Source organism: Pseudorasbora parva, chromosome 3 (assembly GCF_024679245.1).
Source record: "Pseudorasbora parva isolate DD20220531a chromosome 3, ASM2467924v1, whole genome shotgun sequence".
NCBI classification, from domain to species: Eukaryota; Metazoa; Chordata; class Actinopteri; order Cypriniformes; family Gobionidae; genus Pseudorasbora; species Pseudorasbora parva.
Genome location: NC_090174.1, coordinates 39,860,073 through 39,878,959, shown reverse-complemented (window position 1 = coordinate 39,878,959; position 18,887 = coordinate 39,860,073). Strand labels below are relative to the sequence as shown.

The following is an 18,887-nucleotide window of genomic DNA, read 5'->3' as shown; positions in this document are numbered from 1 at the left end:
AATGTTAAATATTTGCATTGTCGAAAACAGATAGAGTCATCACTGTAACAATTAGGCTAATAGTATGAACTAATGATTTGTAAGAAATGTAGGCTAAAATAGATGTATTTCAAGATTTTAATATATTTTAATTTTGGATTACAGGCCTATCATGTGGCCATTTCAGCCTCAAATGCAGATTTTTTTTTTTTTTTTTTTTAAAAGCACCGATGTCCAACAGCTTGAAAATCCTTATGATTTAGGTGGCACCACATAAAAAATGGCCTAAATAAAAAATAAATGGCCACCAGAAGTAAAGTTTAGAATGTGTTGTTTAACTGATCGATTAATCAAAATAACATAAAAGTATAGCCTAAGAACAATGACACTTTTGATGATAAATTAAACTTTTATTTCAATAGCCCTAAATATGATTACAAAGGCAGACAAACTTATATGGATATTTCAATACAGATCTGGTGCAGGTACAGCTCCCTCTGTGAACCCATTTATATTCTTAAGAGACTTGACTGATGATTTTCCTGTCTCTTTCTCTGCACACGTGTTTTTCCTGAAAAGGGCAGATTTTTTTCTTGCACTCCCAGCAGGGCTGAACATCATGGTCTTCATTAGAAGTATCGCGATGACAAAGATCGCAGCCTTCGTTTTTCACTTTACTGCGAACCAGCCGTCGAATCTCCCTGCGTTTATTGTCATCCATGCAGCACGCCACATCAATCACAGTGATTCGACTGGGGTCCCACACGCAGTCCTCTTCCCGACCAGACTTGATGCTGGAAATCTTGCTGTTTGGCGGAACCCACGCGCAGTCGTACCCGTTGCTGTGCCACGATTTCTGGAGAGGATGATTGTCACAGTCTATTTTCTTCACTTTTCCAACACGCACCCGTAGTTTAAAAACGACTTTGTCGTTGTTGTCAGTTTTGAGAGGGTAACACATGGCTTTAGCCCTGTTACGACTTACATAAACCCCGGGGCCAAGCAGTCCATTTTTAGAGCGTTCAAATCCGTTATTAATGATAGCCGTGGCGTTTTTCAAATGTGTGCCGTGATACATTGTGTATACACGGTCTGACTTTGGTTCCTGGTTCTCGGACAGAGATTTACTGCCGTCTTTAACAGCTGTCCAGCCACAGAAAGATACCTCTCTCTCCATTCTAAGATTGAATACGTAGACAGAATTAGTATTGACACCCAATAAAACAGGCTTTATGTTTAAAATCCAGGAAAATCAGCGTTAAAAGGGGAAATGTGCTCACCTTCTTCGGGATCGTGTGTGGCACTGGCACCCGGTAACTTTCTACTTTCGATTTCGTTACTTGATAAATAAAAACCATCGCGAGATTCCAAAACCTTTAGTCATCTTCGATCTCACAAAACAATGTGTTAAAGCCACACACACACACACACACACACACACACACACACACACACACACACACACACACACACACACACACACACACACTACGTTTTATGAGTAGCCAAATGTAGCCTATAACAACAACGAAAAAGACACACACACACACACACACACTACGTTTTATGAGTAGCCTAGCCAAATGTAGCCTATAACAACAACGAAAAAGACACACACACACACACACACACACACACACACACACACACAACATTCCCATGACAACTTTCTATTTAAATAGGCATATATTAGGCTATATAAAGTAAATTGTTTTTACAGGTGCAGTGTTATTTTTTTATATAAACAATTCAGCATTTGATCAACTTTGTTTCTATCCATAACATTTGTTTATCCATTCAATAACTTGTCACTTAAAGTTTTGCCAATTAGTTTAGCAAGGCCTATAGTGTTAATGAGTAGCTCATTTGACTTTGCTTAAGTTAAGTTAGCAATTAGCTACACTTAGACTAGTTTTATATTCTTTAATTTTTTTAGTGGGTTGATTTTTTTCCACAGCATAAATGCTCTATTATGGGTTTTAAACCTACAGTCCTTAGCTTATCCACTAGGGTACCCCATACACTTACCTAATGTAATATCCTCTAAAAATAAAAGTTTTAGACACATAAAAAAAGACATAGGTTTGATGATGATGATCTCTCTCTCTCTCTCTCTCTCTCTCTCTCTCTCTCTCTCTCTCTCTCTCTCTCTCTCATATATTATATATATATATATATATATATATATATATATATATATATATATATATTCCCTTGTCTTCATTTTAAGTAGCTACTGTAACTTTTCGTCGTTATTTTCCTCGCTATAATATTCAGCTTTTAATACGGCTGTCACTGTCTACATTTTTCAACAGTGCAGCCTTAATAGTGTACTCTGATCTACAGTAGATGCAAATTATTAAGAAACGTCTCCAAGCCAGTTATTTGCATTTTAACCAAATGATGAAGGCTTCACAAGCGAAACCATGTGAAGGGTATGAATAGAGGTGCGTGAGCTTGACCATAAGCTAGCCTACATATGTCTACTTGGGTTTTTAAATCTTCTCTCTTCCTTTGATATAATGAACGTGGTATGAGTTCTGCTGGAATAGGAATCAAAATTGAAGACCTGAGAAACCTGGGAGCGCACGGCTAAAATTATGATGGAGACAGGTGAGAGTTTGTAAAAATTATCTAGTATTTTTATTTATTTAATTCGAAGTTCAATTTGTACAGCATTAATGATGGGGCTGTACATTAACGTGCTTACGTAAGTATTCGTAAGTTATAAACATCGTTACAAATATATACGTCGACAATTGTAGCCTATAGGCTATAACACCTTTTTTCCGCTCTTTTCAATAGGATATCTACATAGCCTACCTAAATCTAACAGTTTTGAAAACAAACGTCATATTTGATGAAAAGTATTTTTTTTTGTTAAGAATCTGTCTTGGTCCTGATTTAGAACGTAATAAATAAAACAATTAAAATGAACCTCAGTCGGTATCATAGGCTATAGCAACGTGAAAATGAAGAGCTCTGAAATAGCCTAATCTATTTAACTTATTGTTAAAAGCTAACAGAAATTGGAAGTAAACAACAAAATCATGTCTATAGCCTACTCTGTCACTCTGAATGATTTATTTTTCTAAGAATTTGTGCAATTCATTAAAAAGTGTGATTTAGTGAAGACAAAGATTGTTGTAAATGTATACCTAAATATAGCGTATATTTCTCTTTCTACCTGTTTTTTTCTCTTTCTACCTGTCAACTGCATTATGTCTGTTAACGGGTGGATTATGACATCAAGCTAAATGACTGTGCGTGCACACCCTAGACCACAGATGAGAAAACGAGTATGTCAGAGAGGGGGGGGGGGGGGGGGATGCGGCGAGCGACGAGTTTACGACTAAAAACGGACATTTGCCGTATTATAACACAAGTGAACTGAGGAGAAATTCCACTCCTAAACGAGAAGCTTTGAATGCTCTGACCTAATGCTCTGAAACCCTAACAATGCTACATGTTAAATTGTTTGTTTAACACTAAATATTTTGAAATGATTTTTCCTCAGGCTTGGGTGTGCAACATGGTTAATGTGCTCCCAGTTACTGTTAAACAGAGATTTACAGCTGAAGGTCTCAATCTATTTGCAAAGTTTAGGTTTTTTTTCTATTTAAACCAAAGACTGACTGGGTAGTGTTTTAAATAAAATTGTATCTCCATTAACCAGGGGATGGACATCAACATAACATTAATATTCTATTTAAATGATTGTGTAAATCTGGGCTATTTTACTCTCAATTCTGTTTCTACCCCAAACCATACAATCTCTCATCAACAATGGAAAACATAAGGCCATGATAAAGCAAGTTCTAGTAATAAGTAGGGACTTTTTTTTTTAATAAGAAATGCATACTGCTTAAAACACATTCAAGTTCATATTTAACACATTTTATTAGATATGTTATTTGCATGAATATTTTTAAGAGCTGCTCAGTAATAAAACCTGTCAGCTTTCACTCACAGTACAATTCATGGACAGTCCAACTTTTAAAAATTATTTTAAAATGAATCATTAATTATATATCCTAAATATTTTCTTAAATGCTTTTAATCACAAAAATTGTTAAATAAAGAGTTAAGTTTGCTTACTGTAGCAGGTTCTAAGCAGCAGGTTCTCCTTGGGTACCCAGATGTTTCAGCAAAAAAACAAGCCTTTATGTATTACAATTCATGATTCATCAATGATTTAAACAATATAACAAATAATAATTTATCAACTATTCAAATGTGAATTGCTGTGAATGGTATAAAGTAAACCAATATTTTATTTTCACAGAATCTGCAAAACATTTTGTAAAGTCTGTGAACACTCGGGAATTATTCAAAATATACTTAAAGCAAACTTGTTGTGAATATAGCATGAAATATTATTTTGTATTTATCATTATGGTTTATTCTCTCGATAGATAAATCTGGTAAATCAAAGGTTGCTTTAAGTATCTTTTGCATAATTTTCCAGTGTTCAAAGGTTGAACAATAACTAGTTTCACGGTCATATAATGTGAATCTTTTGCATTCTCTTTTAAAAAATTATCATTGTTGGGCTATTGTTGCTTCATAAATTTTTGTATTCATGCATGTCTATATTATGTAGGTTCATATAACTATATGTAGTCAATTTTTTTCTTTTCATTACTTCTTGGTAAGTTACTCCAGAACCATCAGATTGACCAAAGGGTTTATTACATTTTTCTTTGCTGCTAGACAGCACACAGTGTTTGTTTTAACACTTTTTCTTTGTTTCTTATTGCCAGATATTTATTTAAAAAAAGACAAAAACACTATACATTAATTTCTTTCTCCCCACAGAGTATTCCAAGAGAGTATACCAAGGTGTCAGAGTCAAGCACACGGTCAAAGATCTTCTAGCAGAGAAGCGATTAAGACAAACATCTGCACCCCGATTCAGTGTAAGTTAGCCATCATTCTCAAGTTCTTGTTGTCTGATGTTCCTAAAACATTTTCTTGATCATCCCATATCCATAAAAGTGTTTTACTCTGTACAGTGTACAGTCTACTAGACAAAATACACTCACAATATACAAACAAACATAAGTATAAAGTGTAAGATATCTCTCATACAGTATTCAGAGCATCCATGCTTGTCATGTCCTTGTTACTTTTAAGAGATAAATATCAGGCACACCTGCCAAAATCAGACCTATCTTCCTGAAAGGGGACAGAAAGGCATTGTTACCAGTAGACGGTTAAACCCAAGCCTTAACTGAGGTCATCAAAGAGGGATTTGCTAACAAAATAAAAAAGAAAACAGTCCTTGTGCTCAAGTGAACTCCTGCTTCAAGTTGTTGTCGGCTTTTGTTTTGTGTCCTTACTGAAACTAATAGACCATTCGGTTCATGCAAATGCCTCAGACAGGGTGGTTGGCCCTTTAACATATCTGAACAATGGTCTAGCAAAGACTTTCCCATTGCATATTCTAGAAGATAAGTAAAAGGATGAAATCAATTTGGAAATAAATAGTTAACTACTATAAGAATTCCCTTTGGAATAGCAATGAAAAGTGTCACTATGTGTGGCATATACTGACTGCAAGTCTCTAACAAAGAACGATATCTACTAAACAAATTAACTTAATTCCATTGCGCTCTTCCCGCCACGTCGCAGAGCCAACTGGGATATGTTCCCAGTCATCCAATGATTTCTTTAGATCCTTGTGGCAAAATCTCATGAGAAGAGTACACACTCCACCGGAGGCAAGTGTACACATGGAGCGAGGGGGTGGCGGGTGGTGGGGGAGCACTGTTGTGACACTGGCAAATCATATTCAAATATCCTCCCACATGATTTGACTGGCTTTCAACAGAACAAGCACTAAAACTTGAGCCTTCCTGTCTTTTTCTCCATATTCTCACTGGCTGCATGTCAGGCAAAATACAAAGCAGCCCACTGGGGGGTTTATGTTTCTCTTTGCCTTTACATTGGGGGGATTCGTGTGTTTTCATTACACACTGTATTTTTAAGTGTAGTTCATGAAGAACACACACACTGTGTTAGTGTCATTGACAATGACTCTCTAACTTTTTTTTTTTTGGTTTTCAGACAAGCAGCAGTTCCTCTCAGCCAGCTTTTGTGCCAATGCCTGGTGAGTCCGTCTGGTAAAGCTTATCCACAGCTAGATCTAATTAGATATGTTCAGATCTAACAGGTGTGCTCAGGGAGAGGCTTATTCATCTTGAATCAGGGGGTAAACGAAATTTCCTGCTTCCTCTTGCAGGGTCACACGTGCTTCCTAGTTACTATAGTATGCGAAGATCCTTCCTGCCAGACTCAGAGCTCTGCCATCCCATGAAGCAGTACTCCTCACCAGACACTTACTCTTCAGCACTGGGAAGCAAGGCCTTTTCGTACGACCACCCCTCCACTTACCCTTCCTTCATTGACAGCTACTACACTCCTGATTCATATGGAGATTACAGAGGGCCAACTTCTTATACAACCAGCGGAGGGTCACTGTTTCCACCATCTACACTACCAACACTACTACCAACTCTGTCTGGAGAGTCATCGTCACACTTGCTCTTGGTATTTACACTTCCTACAGCTGATATTATTTGGGTCAAATATGAGTGTCCATAAAGAAAAACACAATTTGTACTCATTTAGATTAAGAACAACATGGTTACCTACTGTTTGTGTTCATATTGGTTTTGTATGGTTTTTAAAAAACATTTATAGCATTTTCAAGAAATGTTTCAATAGAGTAAAAATGCCCATCAAGTAAAAAAGAAAAACATCATCATCAAGCAATTTTTTAAAATATATATTATTCATGGAATGTTTATTTTAAACAAATATCATGATTTATGGTTATCAAACCAAAAAAAATAATATTACTTTTTAATATATGCAAGGGCACATTAAATTGACCAAAAGTGAGAGTAAACATTTATAATGGGACAGAAGATTTTTTTCCCAATAAAAGCTGTTCTTTTGAACATTCTGTTAATCAAAGAATTCTTGATTTCCACAAAAATACTAAGCAGTACAACACTTTCCAAACTTGATTATAATAATAATACATGTTTCTTGAGCACCAAATCATTTCAGCGTATTAGCTTGATTTCTGAAGGTTCGTGTGACACTGAAGACTGAAGATAGCTTTGCCATTACATTAAAAAAAATGCATTTTAAAATGTATTACAAAACAGATATTTTCATTTGTAAAAATATTACAGAAAAGTATTACAGACTTTTTCTTTTTTTTATCAAATAAATGCAGCCGGAGACTTATTTCAAAACATGAATATATCTCACAATAGTATTACCTCAGGAATCATTACTTTTCGATAAAAATACTTGATTTTAAAAAGATGATTTTGTGGACAAACGGTTAATGAAATATTAATACAAAATTTGATACAACAAAAACAAAGCAACATTTTTTTCCCATTTTCTAACCATATTAATGAAAAGGCAATGTTGCTTTTTCTATAGGCTAGGTGTTGCATGATTTGTTTGTTTTGCTGTATTTATTGTATAGTATTATGTCTGTATTTCGCTATTTTGTGTCTGGTTCCGGATTTTATAGCACTTTGAGAATGTGAAAAGCGCATTATAAATAAAATGGATTATTAGTATGAATTCTCTTTTTCTACAGAGAGACCCTTGGGATCAGCCATCAGAGGACCCAGCCAGTCAGTCAGAAGTCATATGTCCTGAGGGTCCAACCCCTGTGACAGACTCACCATCTCTGGGAGGGCCTGATTCTGGCGGTTCCTCTCCATACCGTCTATCCTCGGGGCGCAGTGGGAGCTCAATCCCAACCAGCTCTCAGCCTTATACTCTACAACCGCTGGAAGATGTCCCGTACCCAGCAGCATCCTACACCTCTGCCTCCAGCTACTCCTGCCCACCATACATGGTATCACCTGGAGATCTGGCTGTGGTGAAGATGACAGCCGTCACCTCAGAGGAGACTAGTGGTGGAGTGGTGTCTCTCAGTGACACTACATCCTGGGCTAAAGATGATGGAACTGGCTCCTGGTTGTCATATGAGACTAGGAGGGCTTTTTAAGAGGCTTAAATGACAATACAAAAACTGTGGACTAATCATTTGCAATTACACAGCCTCTCTATTCTTACACAGAAGACAATTATATACAACACCCATCGTAAAGATGACCTCCTCAAGAAATGCTGATCATGATACAACAATTTTAAAACTGTTTATATTAAGTAAGGATACAACAAACATATGTGCTGATAGTTTAGTTAATTCAGTTTTTAATTATGAATTTTACATGTCCAAGCGTTTTAGAATGATTTAGAAGCAATGTTCGCTTTGTTCCCCTCCCCTCATACATTTTTAATTGTAACATCAATCCTCAAAGGAAAATGCTTTACTGGTCACGAATATAATTCGTAAAATACCAAACTTTAAGACATCAATGTTAGACTTTTGTCAGGAATGCCAATATATAAAAATAAACATGTTTTGGCTTTAAAGAAAGTGTGTTATCTTTATAAAATAGAACAGAACAGCTGTTCCAAGGAACTTACCTCTCGATATCATGCTCGATATGAGTAACTTACTGTTGTTAGGACGCCACTGCGTTGTTAAGTTAAGGCCCCCTTAGAGACAGGAGTGCTTGAGGACACGAACACATCGCCTGTTCAAATTTCTCTCGCTTAGGTCTATGTATCTCGCATAAGACGTGCATTTATCAAACAATAAAACTTTCCAACTAATAAACAAAACATGAACATGTAGTCAACATATAGTAGTCAAAATAAGCTATTTAAATTTGCGGGAACTTTTATAAGGGCTTCTATTTGTAAGCCACCACGTTGCTAGGCGCTTTTTGTTTTTGTTCTTCTGGAGAGCAGCGCACGTCAAACTTTCGGAAGTTTTGTCTAGATTTATTATGCAACCGTATTTCTTTTCAGAGACCATTTTCTGATTACAACTACGTGTACTAGTTTTAAGTCAATATTATTCACGGGAGTATGGATTGATAAATAGACGTTGGTTTGCAGTTGCCGTAAGGATGTTAAAATGCATCTAATAAAAACCGTGCACTAGCTTAGCCTAGTTTGTCCTTTTCGCCTAAAAGTCTGTCTTGCTTTCTTTATAAGTTACTGTCCAGTTGCAAAACAAGCCATGAGGAGAAAACTGCCTAAATGATATGCTTACGTGCGTTCCCTGTGCACTGAGTTTTACTAGCCTATCAGTTAAAATTACCTGAAAAGTCATCGGACTCTTCCTCAGGGTCAAGGCTTCATCGCTGACGATGGATCTATATCATATTTTGGAGGTTATCGGGGAAGGGTCATTCGGCCGAGTGTATAAAGGCCGCAGGAAGTTTAGCGGGCAGGTGAGCACTGCATGCACTGCGGTGACAAATTCACATTTTCATTTGTCCCCTGGAATTAATTTCAGGGTTACTTTTATGAGGGCATTTCTAGCCATATAATAACACATCTTTTATATTTAAGTGAAATCTCAGTCTGAAGTTCTGAACAATAGGGGGAAAAACAAACAACAGTGTTAAGCGACTTAGAACTTCAGTCAGCCAATCAAAATCAAGCATTCTTGAGTCTCGCGATATAAATGTAAATCATTATTCAGCGCTGTCTACTTTAAAGAAAATTGTGACATAATCTGGATTTTTTTTATATATAAGTGTCTGGGCTATTTGTTGTTCGTTGTGTCGTTTTTTTTCTTTCATCAAAATGCATGTAATAGTATGCCCACATTAAAAAACCAAGACATACAACACAAAGAAAACAACAGTTATAATAGAAACTGGCTTTATTACAGACAGAATCCATCTCTGTCTGAGTAACCTCAACACTTTATTTTCTAGGTCGTGGCTCTGAAGTTCATTCCCAAGGTTGGCCGCTCAGAGAAGGACCTGCGCAGTTTGAAAAGAGAGATTGACATCATGAGGGGGCTTAAGCATCCCAACATAGTGCTGCTTTTAGACAGCTTTGAGACAGAGAGGGAGGTATGATTCCCTCCCAAATCATGTTACATTTTCACTGTTCCATCTCTGCTCATACAGTATAACCTACAGTATAACCTGGTGCTTCCAGTATAACTGCTTGTTGAATGAAACATAGCTCCCAGGGTTCACAATTTTAACATTCAAATTTCTAGGGAATAGTTCTCATTGGCAAAATGTAGAAAATGTTTAGACGTTAGATTACTGGCGTAGGTACAAAAGAAGTGAACTTGTGACTTTGATCATCCCATAAAATGTGTAACTGAAAAAACTGTTTAAACTGTTTAAAAAAAGAAGGGGGAAAAAAACAGACTGGATTTGTGTCAGAGGAATAATTAGAGCATGTATTCCTCTGACAGGTGGTGGTGGTGACCGAGTATGCAGAGGGTGAGCTGTTTCAAATCCTGGAGGATGATGGTAGTTTACCTGAAAATCAGGTACATAAGCGGTCACACTGTTTTACAGTATCCAACAACTCAACATATTAGATTTGTACCATTTCTAGATAATTAATGTATTAATACTGGTGTATTATGCTAGAACTTTCTTAGACCTGGTTTACATTTTATATCTTTCTAGACATTAAAAGCTAATAATTTAATCAGTGATGCACATAAAAATGAAAGTATGCTATACAAATTAGAATAAGCATAATAAGATTTTAACTAAGGTAAATGTATTTTTGTAAAATGCATACAGTGTATGATAGTTCATCACTTTTATTTCTTCGATTTGATGAAGTGCTGGATTTTCTGCTGCCTGGACCTGGACACACTCACCTGCTAACCTGTTATCTTACTTGTGTAGGTGTGTGAAATAGCCTGCCAACTTGTCTCTGCCCTGTATTATCTGCACTCCCATCGCATTTTGCACCGTGACATGAAACCACAGAACATCCTGCTGGGAAAAGGAGGAGTAATAAAACTGTGTGACTTTGGGTTAGTGTCACCAATTGTTGCTAGTACAAAGTTCAAACTTTGTGTGTGTGTATGTGTATATATATATATATATACATACACACACACACACACACACACACACACACACACACACACACACACACACATACATAAAGCATACAAAAACAAAAATGTCAAACAAAAGCATATAATTTAATTCATATTCTCTTGAATATTCCCAGATTTGCCCGAGCCATGAGTGTGTCCACCTTGGTGTTGACCTCTATTAAGGGGACGCCTCTCTACATGTCTCCAGAATTAGTGGAAGAGAAACCTTATGACCACTCAGCTGACCTTTGGTCTCTGGGCTGTATTCTCTATGAGCTCCACACGGGGGCGCCTCCGTTCTACACCAACTCCATCTTTCAACTGGTGCAGCTTATAGTGAGAGATCCAGTCAAATGGCCAGAGAACATGAGCCAAGACTGCTTGGTACGGAGTAATTACTTCCCACATGAAAACCTCTGACTGACCTTTAAATCAAATGAATGTTTGACACACAGATCGGGAAAAACTACAATCGGCACTGATTGTAGTAACATTACATAGTACAGATTTTAAAACCCTTCCCTTAAATTGCTCTGTCTGTGGGTTATCTTAATTTAGAGTTTTCTGAAGGGGCTGTTGATGAAAGACCCAGAAAAGAGGCTGTCATGGCCGGACCTGCTTCATCACCCTTTTGTTGCAGATGGAGTTTTAAGTGAGGATTACTTACAGTTTGTATTTTCTACATGACTTTATACAAAATTTCATGATTAAGTAATAAAAAAAATAGGATTCTGTTTATATTTATCTAAAATGGTGCCTTGTGCTGCTCTTTGTTTTAACAGTTGTGTCAGATAAGGGTTCGAACAACCCCCTCACAATCCCAGCCAGCCCAGACCTACAGGCCCTAAAACACCAGCAGGCTGCAGAGAAGAAAACGGCACGCAGTGGAGAGGGCAAACTACTGCGTAAAGCTAGAGAGCTTCGAGAGAAAGAGAGGACTAACAACAGGGTAAACTCATGCTAACGACAGCAGCAGGCATAAACAAAGTTCTTCATTTTCTGTATTAGCAGGTTACGAGTCTGTTTTTTTTTAGGTGTTTTCCTGTCTGATTGATTTTATTTTTGCAGTAAGTTGAACTTTATGTAAATGAAACCGATGCTGTTGTTGGTGTTATTTGTGAAAATGTGACAGTTTACTTTATTATGGGATTTGGAGAAAATGTAAAATTAGCTGAGGAGAAAGAGCTTTCTAAGTATCCATTTCTGTGGATGTGAAATAATAAAATTGTGTCTGTGTTGTTTTACTAGGAGATTGCGAGTGGAAGTGCAGCTCGCGCCAGTCAGACACGCTGTAAGACAGCTTCTGCTGGAGGAGCCCCCACCACTGGCCACTCATTGGGCAGCACCTTTTCAGTGTATCAAAATTCATCTCACCCAGGAACCAATCAGCATCAAGCAAATGACAACAGTGTTACCAGGTAGTATTTCCATCTAGAATTTGAATTTGAAAACCTGTGGGCCTCAACTTTAAAAAAGGCATATTAAAAATGTTGCTGTGACAGTGAAATTTATGTTTTGACCAGCGTGAAGGAATGAATATATTATAAATCAAAATGTAGAGAAGTGAAATAGTCCAAAAGCCTGTTTAAACCAAGGGTAAAAGATGTAGTGAGGAATCAGATTTTTAAATGCTAAAAACACATTGCAAATGCATTGTGTCAAATGTAGACAAGCCAACATAAAATTACTGACTCTTAATGCACCTCTTCTGCATGTTGCCTTTTGTTTTTAGGGTTCGCTCGGCTCCGTATAAAGGCCAGATCAGTAGAGACTATGAGAGGGAGTTCCCTTCAGTAGAGGTGGGACCCCGGCAAGTTATGAAGCGCCCTGGACATGCACGGACCAGTCTGGCTTCTGTCAGGATGGACAGTGAGGTTGTTATTTTAATAAATTAAAATTAAATTGTGGATTTAGTTGGAGCAAACTACTAATGCCAGATCTGTCACATGTTTTTTTCCACTAAATCTGTTCATAATGCAGGAACAAGATATCGACAGTGATTATGAGTGGCAAAAATGTATTGAATTAAGTGAACGGGGCCCTGTGAACAATCCTGTAATCCTTCAGAGGTTAAAAACCAAGTTGGTCTTAACCAAAAATCAGGTAGACTGTTCTGTTAAATGTCACAAGAACAGCTGTTTGAACTGGGTAAGTGAGTGTGATTTAGTGTATTAAAGACTCACTGATCTGTCCAGCTATTGAGCAGGAAAGGTGAAGAAGCCTCTTCGATTCTACAGCCACTAAAGATCCTCAGGAACATTGTTCAGAGCTGTCAGTCCGAGGATGCTGAAAGAGTGGGCAAGGAGTTGGAACTGCCTCATCTGCTGTTCAGCCTGATTGAGGACATCCTGAACATTCCAGATCTAATGCAGGTCACAGAAATATGAATATGTAGTTTATTTATTTGATTATTATTTTATATATATATATATATATATATATATATATATATATATATATATATATATATATATATATATATATATATATATATATATATATATATATATATATATACATAGTAATCATATTTTTTTTGTAAGTTTGTAAGTCATATTTTTATAAGTTGTTTTAAATGATTTAATTTGAATTAGTAAATAATTGTAAATTAAAAACGTAAATTGTTTTCTTTTAATAGTTTTATTAAATATATGGGAAATCATACTTGATATCTGACTGATTGATATTATTTGCCAAAGGAATCCCAGGGTGAGATAATATTAGGAGATCTGATGAGTGTTCTCATAATGTACCTGCAAAGATGCCCGTGCTTTGAGATAAAGGGGAGGAGGTATGGATTTCTGAATTGTTTTTAATGTACAGAGTTACAGTACACTCTTTTTTTCTCCACTGAAATTGTTTTTACTTTCATTACTTCAGTAAATCTATTGTTCCTTTATTAAACTGAAAGAATATTTAGCGTTAATTGCAGAATCTTTGTTAGGCTGTCGTTATCTCAACTGCTGCTGGGCTTTTAGTGAAATTTTAATCTTAGTGTTATTTTATGAGACATATTTTCTCTCATCAGAGCTGAGGATCTCTGTCAGCTGTTTATATCAGTATTTCTCTGTCGTGACCAAAAGCGCTCAGCGGTAAGTGCCTCTATCGAAACGATTTTCTCCCTAGTTTGTGTCAAATGCTCTTTTAATCTTGAAAAATGAAGTACAATAATCGTAGGATGTCTGGTTTCATTTGCATTACACTTGTGATTTTGTGGTCTCTCCTACAGCTTTTGGCAACTGCAGTCTTAACCTTGTTCACTCACCTAGGCATAACTGTGAATATTGGTATGGAAAGGCTTACAAGCTTTTTAGGGAATATTCTGACAGACACAGCAGAGGTACAATTCCATTATTTATACTGTGAATAAGGGTTAACTCTGTTTGGAGTAATTAAAGTCATTGATGTGATGAAATCCAGTGTAGTCATTTCTCTCTCTCTCTCTCTCTCTCTCTCTCTCTCTCTCTCTCTCTCTCTCTCTCTCTCTCTCTCTCTCTCTCTCTCTCTCTCTCTCTCTCTCTCTCTCTCTCTCTCCCCCCCACCACCACCACCATCTGTGTGCGCTCTCTGTTTCTTTCGTATAGGCACATAACCCCTTACCTACAGGTTGGGGCATGTATGACGGCCTTCTGTCACTGATTCTCCACAGACTATCCGAGGTAATTCCTCTCAGATTAATTCCCATAAAATCTGTGCAGTGTTAATTATAGAGATAGACCAATAATCAGTTTGACTGAATAATTGGTTTTCTGTTGTTTCATTTTCGATCTACAATTAATGGCTGAAGTCTCTTAAGAGCAGCACCCAATCTAATGTTTCACTTCCCTTTTTTTTTTTTAAAGTCTTATATACACATGTGACCCTCAATCATAAAACCAGTCACAAGTCGCACAGGTATATTTGTGGCTATAGCAAACAATACTTTGTATAGGTCAAAATGATGGATTTTTCTTTTATGCCAAAACTCATTAGGATATTTAGTAAAGCTCTTGTTCAATGAAGATATTTAGAAAATGTCCTACTGTAAATATATGAAAAAATTATTATTAGTAGTAATAAGTATTGCTAAGGACTTCATTTGGACACCTTTAAAGGCAATTTGCTAAAAAAAAACAAAAAAAAAAACATTTTGCACCCTTAGTTTTCATATTTTCAAATAGTTGTATCTCAGCCAAATATTGCCCTATCCTAACAAACCATACATCAATAGAAAGCTTATTTATTCAGCTTTAGGTTTTTTGTCTCTCTAAAAATGTACCCTTATGGTTTTGTGGTCCAGGTCACATATTGTATAAAATTACATAAATACAACATAATATTACACAATATAAAATACTGCCCTGTTTTTAATGTTGTAATATAATGCTCCTTGAATTATTGTTAGTTATTTTAAGTCAGAAATAAATCAGCAATTAAAACCAGTTTGGTTTATTGTTTATGAGACACCTAAACTTAAAAAAAAAAACAGTTTCACACAACAACAAAAAACTATTGGGCATATGTGTTAAAGTCGTAATAAAATGAAAATAGGGACACATTTTTTCTTTCATATAGTGACGTACAACATCCGAGTGAAGCAGATTAAAGAAAGAAAAAATGTAGAGAGGGAGACTTGGTTTTCTCTATTGATTGTTGACTTCACCACAGAGAAGCCGTTTCACCAGAAAATCAAGTTATGAGATTTTAATTAAAAGTTAAAGGGATAGTTCACCCAAAAATGACATTTCTGTCATCATTTAGTCACACTCAAGTTGTTTCATACCTGTATAATATTTTATAATTCAGACAGGTTGGAACAGCTTGAGCGTAACTAAATGATGACAGAATTTTCATGTGCTGTCTAATCACCATTATTTTCTTTTTCCTTCACTGATAAAAGTGTGAAAGCAGCTTACTGCTCGACTTTCAGGACTCAGAGCTTTGGCCCCGCTTGTGGGCTATAGTGAACACCACACTGGAAAACACAATATCCGAGAGATGCCATTTCTCTCCTAATGGTACTGAACACCAAGAGAACATTCACTTATTTCTGTATTGCAGCTTTAATATACCAGTCATTTAATAACATACTGTACATTTATCTTTTCTCACAGGTCTGTATGTGTTTCTTTCTCTCGCTTTACTGGTTTTCTCCAGTAATCCATACAACTGTGTGGCTCTCCTATCAGATAACTCCACAAAATGCTCCAATGCCCTCGGCCACCTTCTCACCACCAGTTGGTGAGCATCAAATATTACCGACTGTTCTTTTTTATTTCAGTGTTTAATTGAAGTGCATCTCTTAGTGGTTTACAGTATATTTTTCATTTTATACCTCACAGCAGTGCTGCATTGCTTGAGCACGGTCTTTTCTGGGGGGACTCAGAAATAAACAGCCTATCAGTGATGAGCTGTCATCTTCTCTGCATCCCCTTCTCTCTGGAGTTACCCTTAGAAAAACTTCTGTCTGTTCTCCAATCGTATCAAAGCTCAAATATCATGGCCAGTCTAGTGCAGGTATGGTTTAAAAAAAATACTCCCCTGTTTTCAGATGGCGGGTGTCTATTGGAATATCGGAAATTGAATTTTTGTATTTCCTATTTTTCTGCTGACTTGTCTTCTTGTTCAGATGATTCAAACTCTTCCCATCGCCCTGGTGGAGCTTCCGCTGTGTCTTCTGAATCGTCTACTGCTATCTGACCCACAGCACACAGCTCCATGCCTTATCACTGCAGCCCAGGCCTCTGCTTTCCTCCCTCACAGCACCGAAAGCCCAGACAATGGAGCAGACCACGCTCAGAATCAACTTAACCACTTTGGGAATGGTGTGGAGCAATTTAAAAGCAATAAAAGTGCAAAGAAAACCAAGGTCGATCATATCAAAGATGACATGAATTCAAAGAAGAGGTTAGAGCGGCTCAAAGGCTGTGTAGATGCATCTAAGGAAAAAAATGATTCCTTAAAGGCACAACACCAGCCATCCAAAAGCAAGACTGAAAAGTTCAGGGAGGTGCAACCAAAAACCAAAATATATCCGCAGAAGACCATGGAACATTTAAGAGATAAAATTAAGCACCAGAGCGGTTGTTTAGAGGAACTCATGGACAGTTTGGAGTTCCATGGCAGTCCTGCAGGACGTCTCCAGGATCTCTCAGCTCAGCAAGGGTGCAGCATCAGCTGGCTTATAGACAGTCTGGAAGAGTTAAGGAGAAGTGGCGATCACCCCAAGGTCTCCACAGCTAAAATTCGATCCTCACCAGAAGAGGTCAGAACAGCAGGTTCTCTGTTAGCTGTGTTGCTACAAAGTGAACTTCTCAGTGGGTGTGCAGTGGAACTTCTTAACCTTCTCTCCCAACTAACACTTCATCTCACCCATCAGTCTTCCTTCTTTTTTCCCGTCAAAACCACCCAACTGCGGCTTGCATTGCACCACCGAGATGATGGAATCAGAGCCGCATGCTGTGGCTTGCTGGGTCACCTGGGCTCAGGTGTCCGGCAGGTCATCAGTGAATCAAAGTTTGACCTATTTCAGGACCTGTTAGGTTGCCTGTGCGATCCTGCTTCATCCGTTCGTAGGACGGCCTGCAAGGCGGTGGGAAACTGGCTAAGTGTAATGGGGGGGGGGAAATCCAGTAAAGATTTTAATAATACAACTGACATAAATGCCTTGTCTTTACAAGACAAATCGAGACGGACACCAGTAATGGAAGCCACCAAACATAATGAGGAAGATGTATGGATGGAGCTCGCCATAGGAGCTGCTCCTTCCCTCGTGTCTCTTCTGTCAGATGCTGATAATGTCATTCGACAGCACTGCTGTGGGGCCTTGGGTAACCTGGTCGCTTTCAGCGGAGGGGATGGAGCACTTATCAATGTAGATGCTCCAGGCTTGATTCTCCAAACTGCCTGTAATGATTCCCATCATGCAGTGCGACGGGCAGCTGTGGCCACTCTGCATGTGTTTATCCAACAAAACACATTACTGCAGGTAAGAGCAGTGTGAATCAGTTTTGACTAACATTAAGAGTCATGGCATTCATTATACTCCCGTATAGTCGGACAAAGAGTGCAGTTCTTGTTGAATTGTATTTAAACAGTGAAGCAAAATTAATATAGAGCTGCTTTTGTGCTGCATTGCATCATTTTGACAATTGTGCAAAAAAAAATTGAAAGACAGACAAAGCTGGTAGGGGGAAAAAAATCCTTACTGTCATTTTCACATTTTCTCCTTCCCCTCCTCAAGGTTTTGAGGTCTCTAGATGCAGGAAGAAAACTCTGTGGCACTTCCCGAAGCTCTTTATTTCAGAGGGATTATCAATGGCTTGTCAGCAAGTTAGACGGGTCAGTTGAAGGAAAAACCTAAATGTCAGCCTCATAGTTTGTGTGTAAAAGAGAGGATGTCATTTTTCATTATCTAAATATGTGTTGCTGGCTGCTTCTGTGGCTGAGAAAGCTTTCTTTTTGTCTGTATTTATTTGATCTGTGATCAAAAGATTGTGACTGAAATTGTATCTATGTATTTTGAGAAAATTGCAGTAGCTCAAAAAAATTCTAAAAATAACATTGTCTTAAATTTAGATTTACATTTAGATTTCAAATATAAGTTTTTTTCTGCATATAACGTCATTCACATGTTATATTTAACAAAAATTGCGATCTTGAGTGTTTGCTCTTTTTTTATTATAATAAAACTTCACTTATTATGATGTTACTAATTTTCAGCCTTACTCGTATTTATTTCAAAAGGTTCAAATAGTTAATTGTCTGTAGTCTATATATCGAACAAAAAAATATTGATATGTATTTCGATAGGCTAGGCTATCGAAAGTTTCCAAAAGGATATATTGTTATGGTGTAAATGTAATCGGAAAGAGGAAAATACTGCGAAATCTATTGTCACTTTAAATAAATTAACAAGTCGATAGAATTTCCTAAAATCGTGTCCGTC

At 37.1% G+C, this 18,887-nt stretch overlaps 3 protein-coding genes across 4 annotated transcripts; 2 read left to right on the top strand and 1 right to left on the bottom strand.

Annotated features, from left to right (window-relative positions):
* Window positions 1-353: 353 nt before the first annotated feature.
* Window positions 354-7,712, bottom strand: gig2o (grass carp reovirus (GCRV)-induced gene 2o). 2 transcript variants are annotated; one of them, XM_067438824.1, is made up of 4 exons: window positions 7,695-7,712; window positions 4,078-4,105; window positions 1,260-1,370; window positions 354-1,157 (listed from the first exon to the last, which is right to left on the bottom strand). In XM_067438824.1, exon 4 carries the CDS (start codon window positions 1,154-1,156, stop codon window positions 497-499), a length of 660 nt encoding a protein of 219 aa, XP_067294925.1. In that variant the 5' UTR covers window position 1,157; window positions 1,260-1,370; window positions 4,078-4,105; window positions 7,695-7,712; the 3' UTR covers window positions 354-496. The 2 variants fall into 2 exon arrangements, with proteins under 2 accessions (XP_067294925.1, XP_067294926.1); XM_067438825.1 differs by lacking the exon at window positions 7,695-7,712 and having other exon boundaries at window positions 1,260-1,320; window positions 4,079-4,091.
* On the top strand, window positions 2,298-8,481 carry pou2af2 (POU class 2 homeobox associating factor 2). Its single transcript, XM_067438823.1, has 5 exons — window positions 2,298-2,592; window positions 4,798-4,898; window positions 6,049-6,091; window positions 6,224-6,531; window positions 7,607-8,481. Exons 1-5 carry the CDS (start codon window positions 2,580-2,582, stop codon window positions 8,021-8,023), a joined length of 882 nt encoding a protein of 293 aa, XP_067294924.1. The 5' UTR covers window positions 2,298-2,579; the 3' UTR covers window positions 8,024-8,481.
* Window positions 8,482-8,653: 172 nt separating this feature from the next.
* Window positions 8,654-18,681, top strand: stk36 (serine/threonine kinase 36 (fused homolog, Drosophila)). The gene is made up of 20 exons (XM_067438820.1): window positions 8,654-9,323; window positions 9,816-9,956; window positions 10,313-10,390; window positions 10,761-10,891; window positions 11,095-11,344; window positions 11,519-11,612; window positions 11,743-11,909; window positions 12,209-12,378; window positions 12,693-12,834; window positions 12,941-13,063; window positions 13,156-13,332; window positions 13,660-13,751; window positions 13,989-14,052; window positions 14,190-14,300; window positions 14,545-14,619; window positions 15,840-15,957; window positions 16,054-16,180; window positions 16,282-16,456; window positions 16,569-17,927; window positions 18,183-18,681. Exons 1-20 carry the CDS (start codon window positions 9,240-9,242, stop codon window positions 18,300-18,302), a joined length of 3,798 nt encoding a protein of 1,265 aa, XP_067294921.1. The 5' UTR covers window positions 8,654-9,239; the 3' UTR covers window positions 18,303-18,681.
* Window positions 18,682-18,887: the final 206 nt, after the last annotated feature.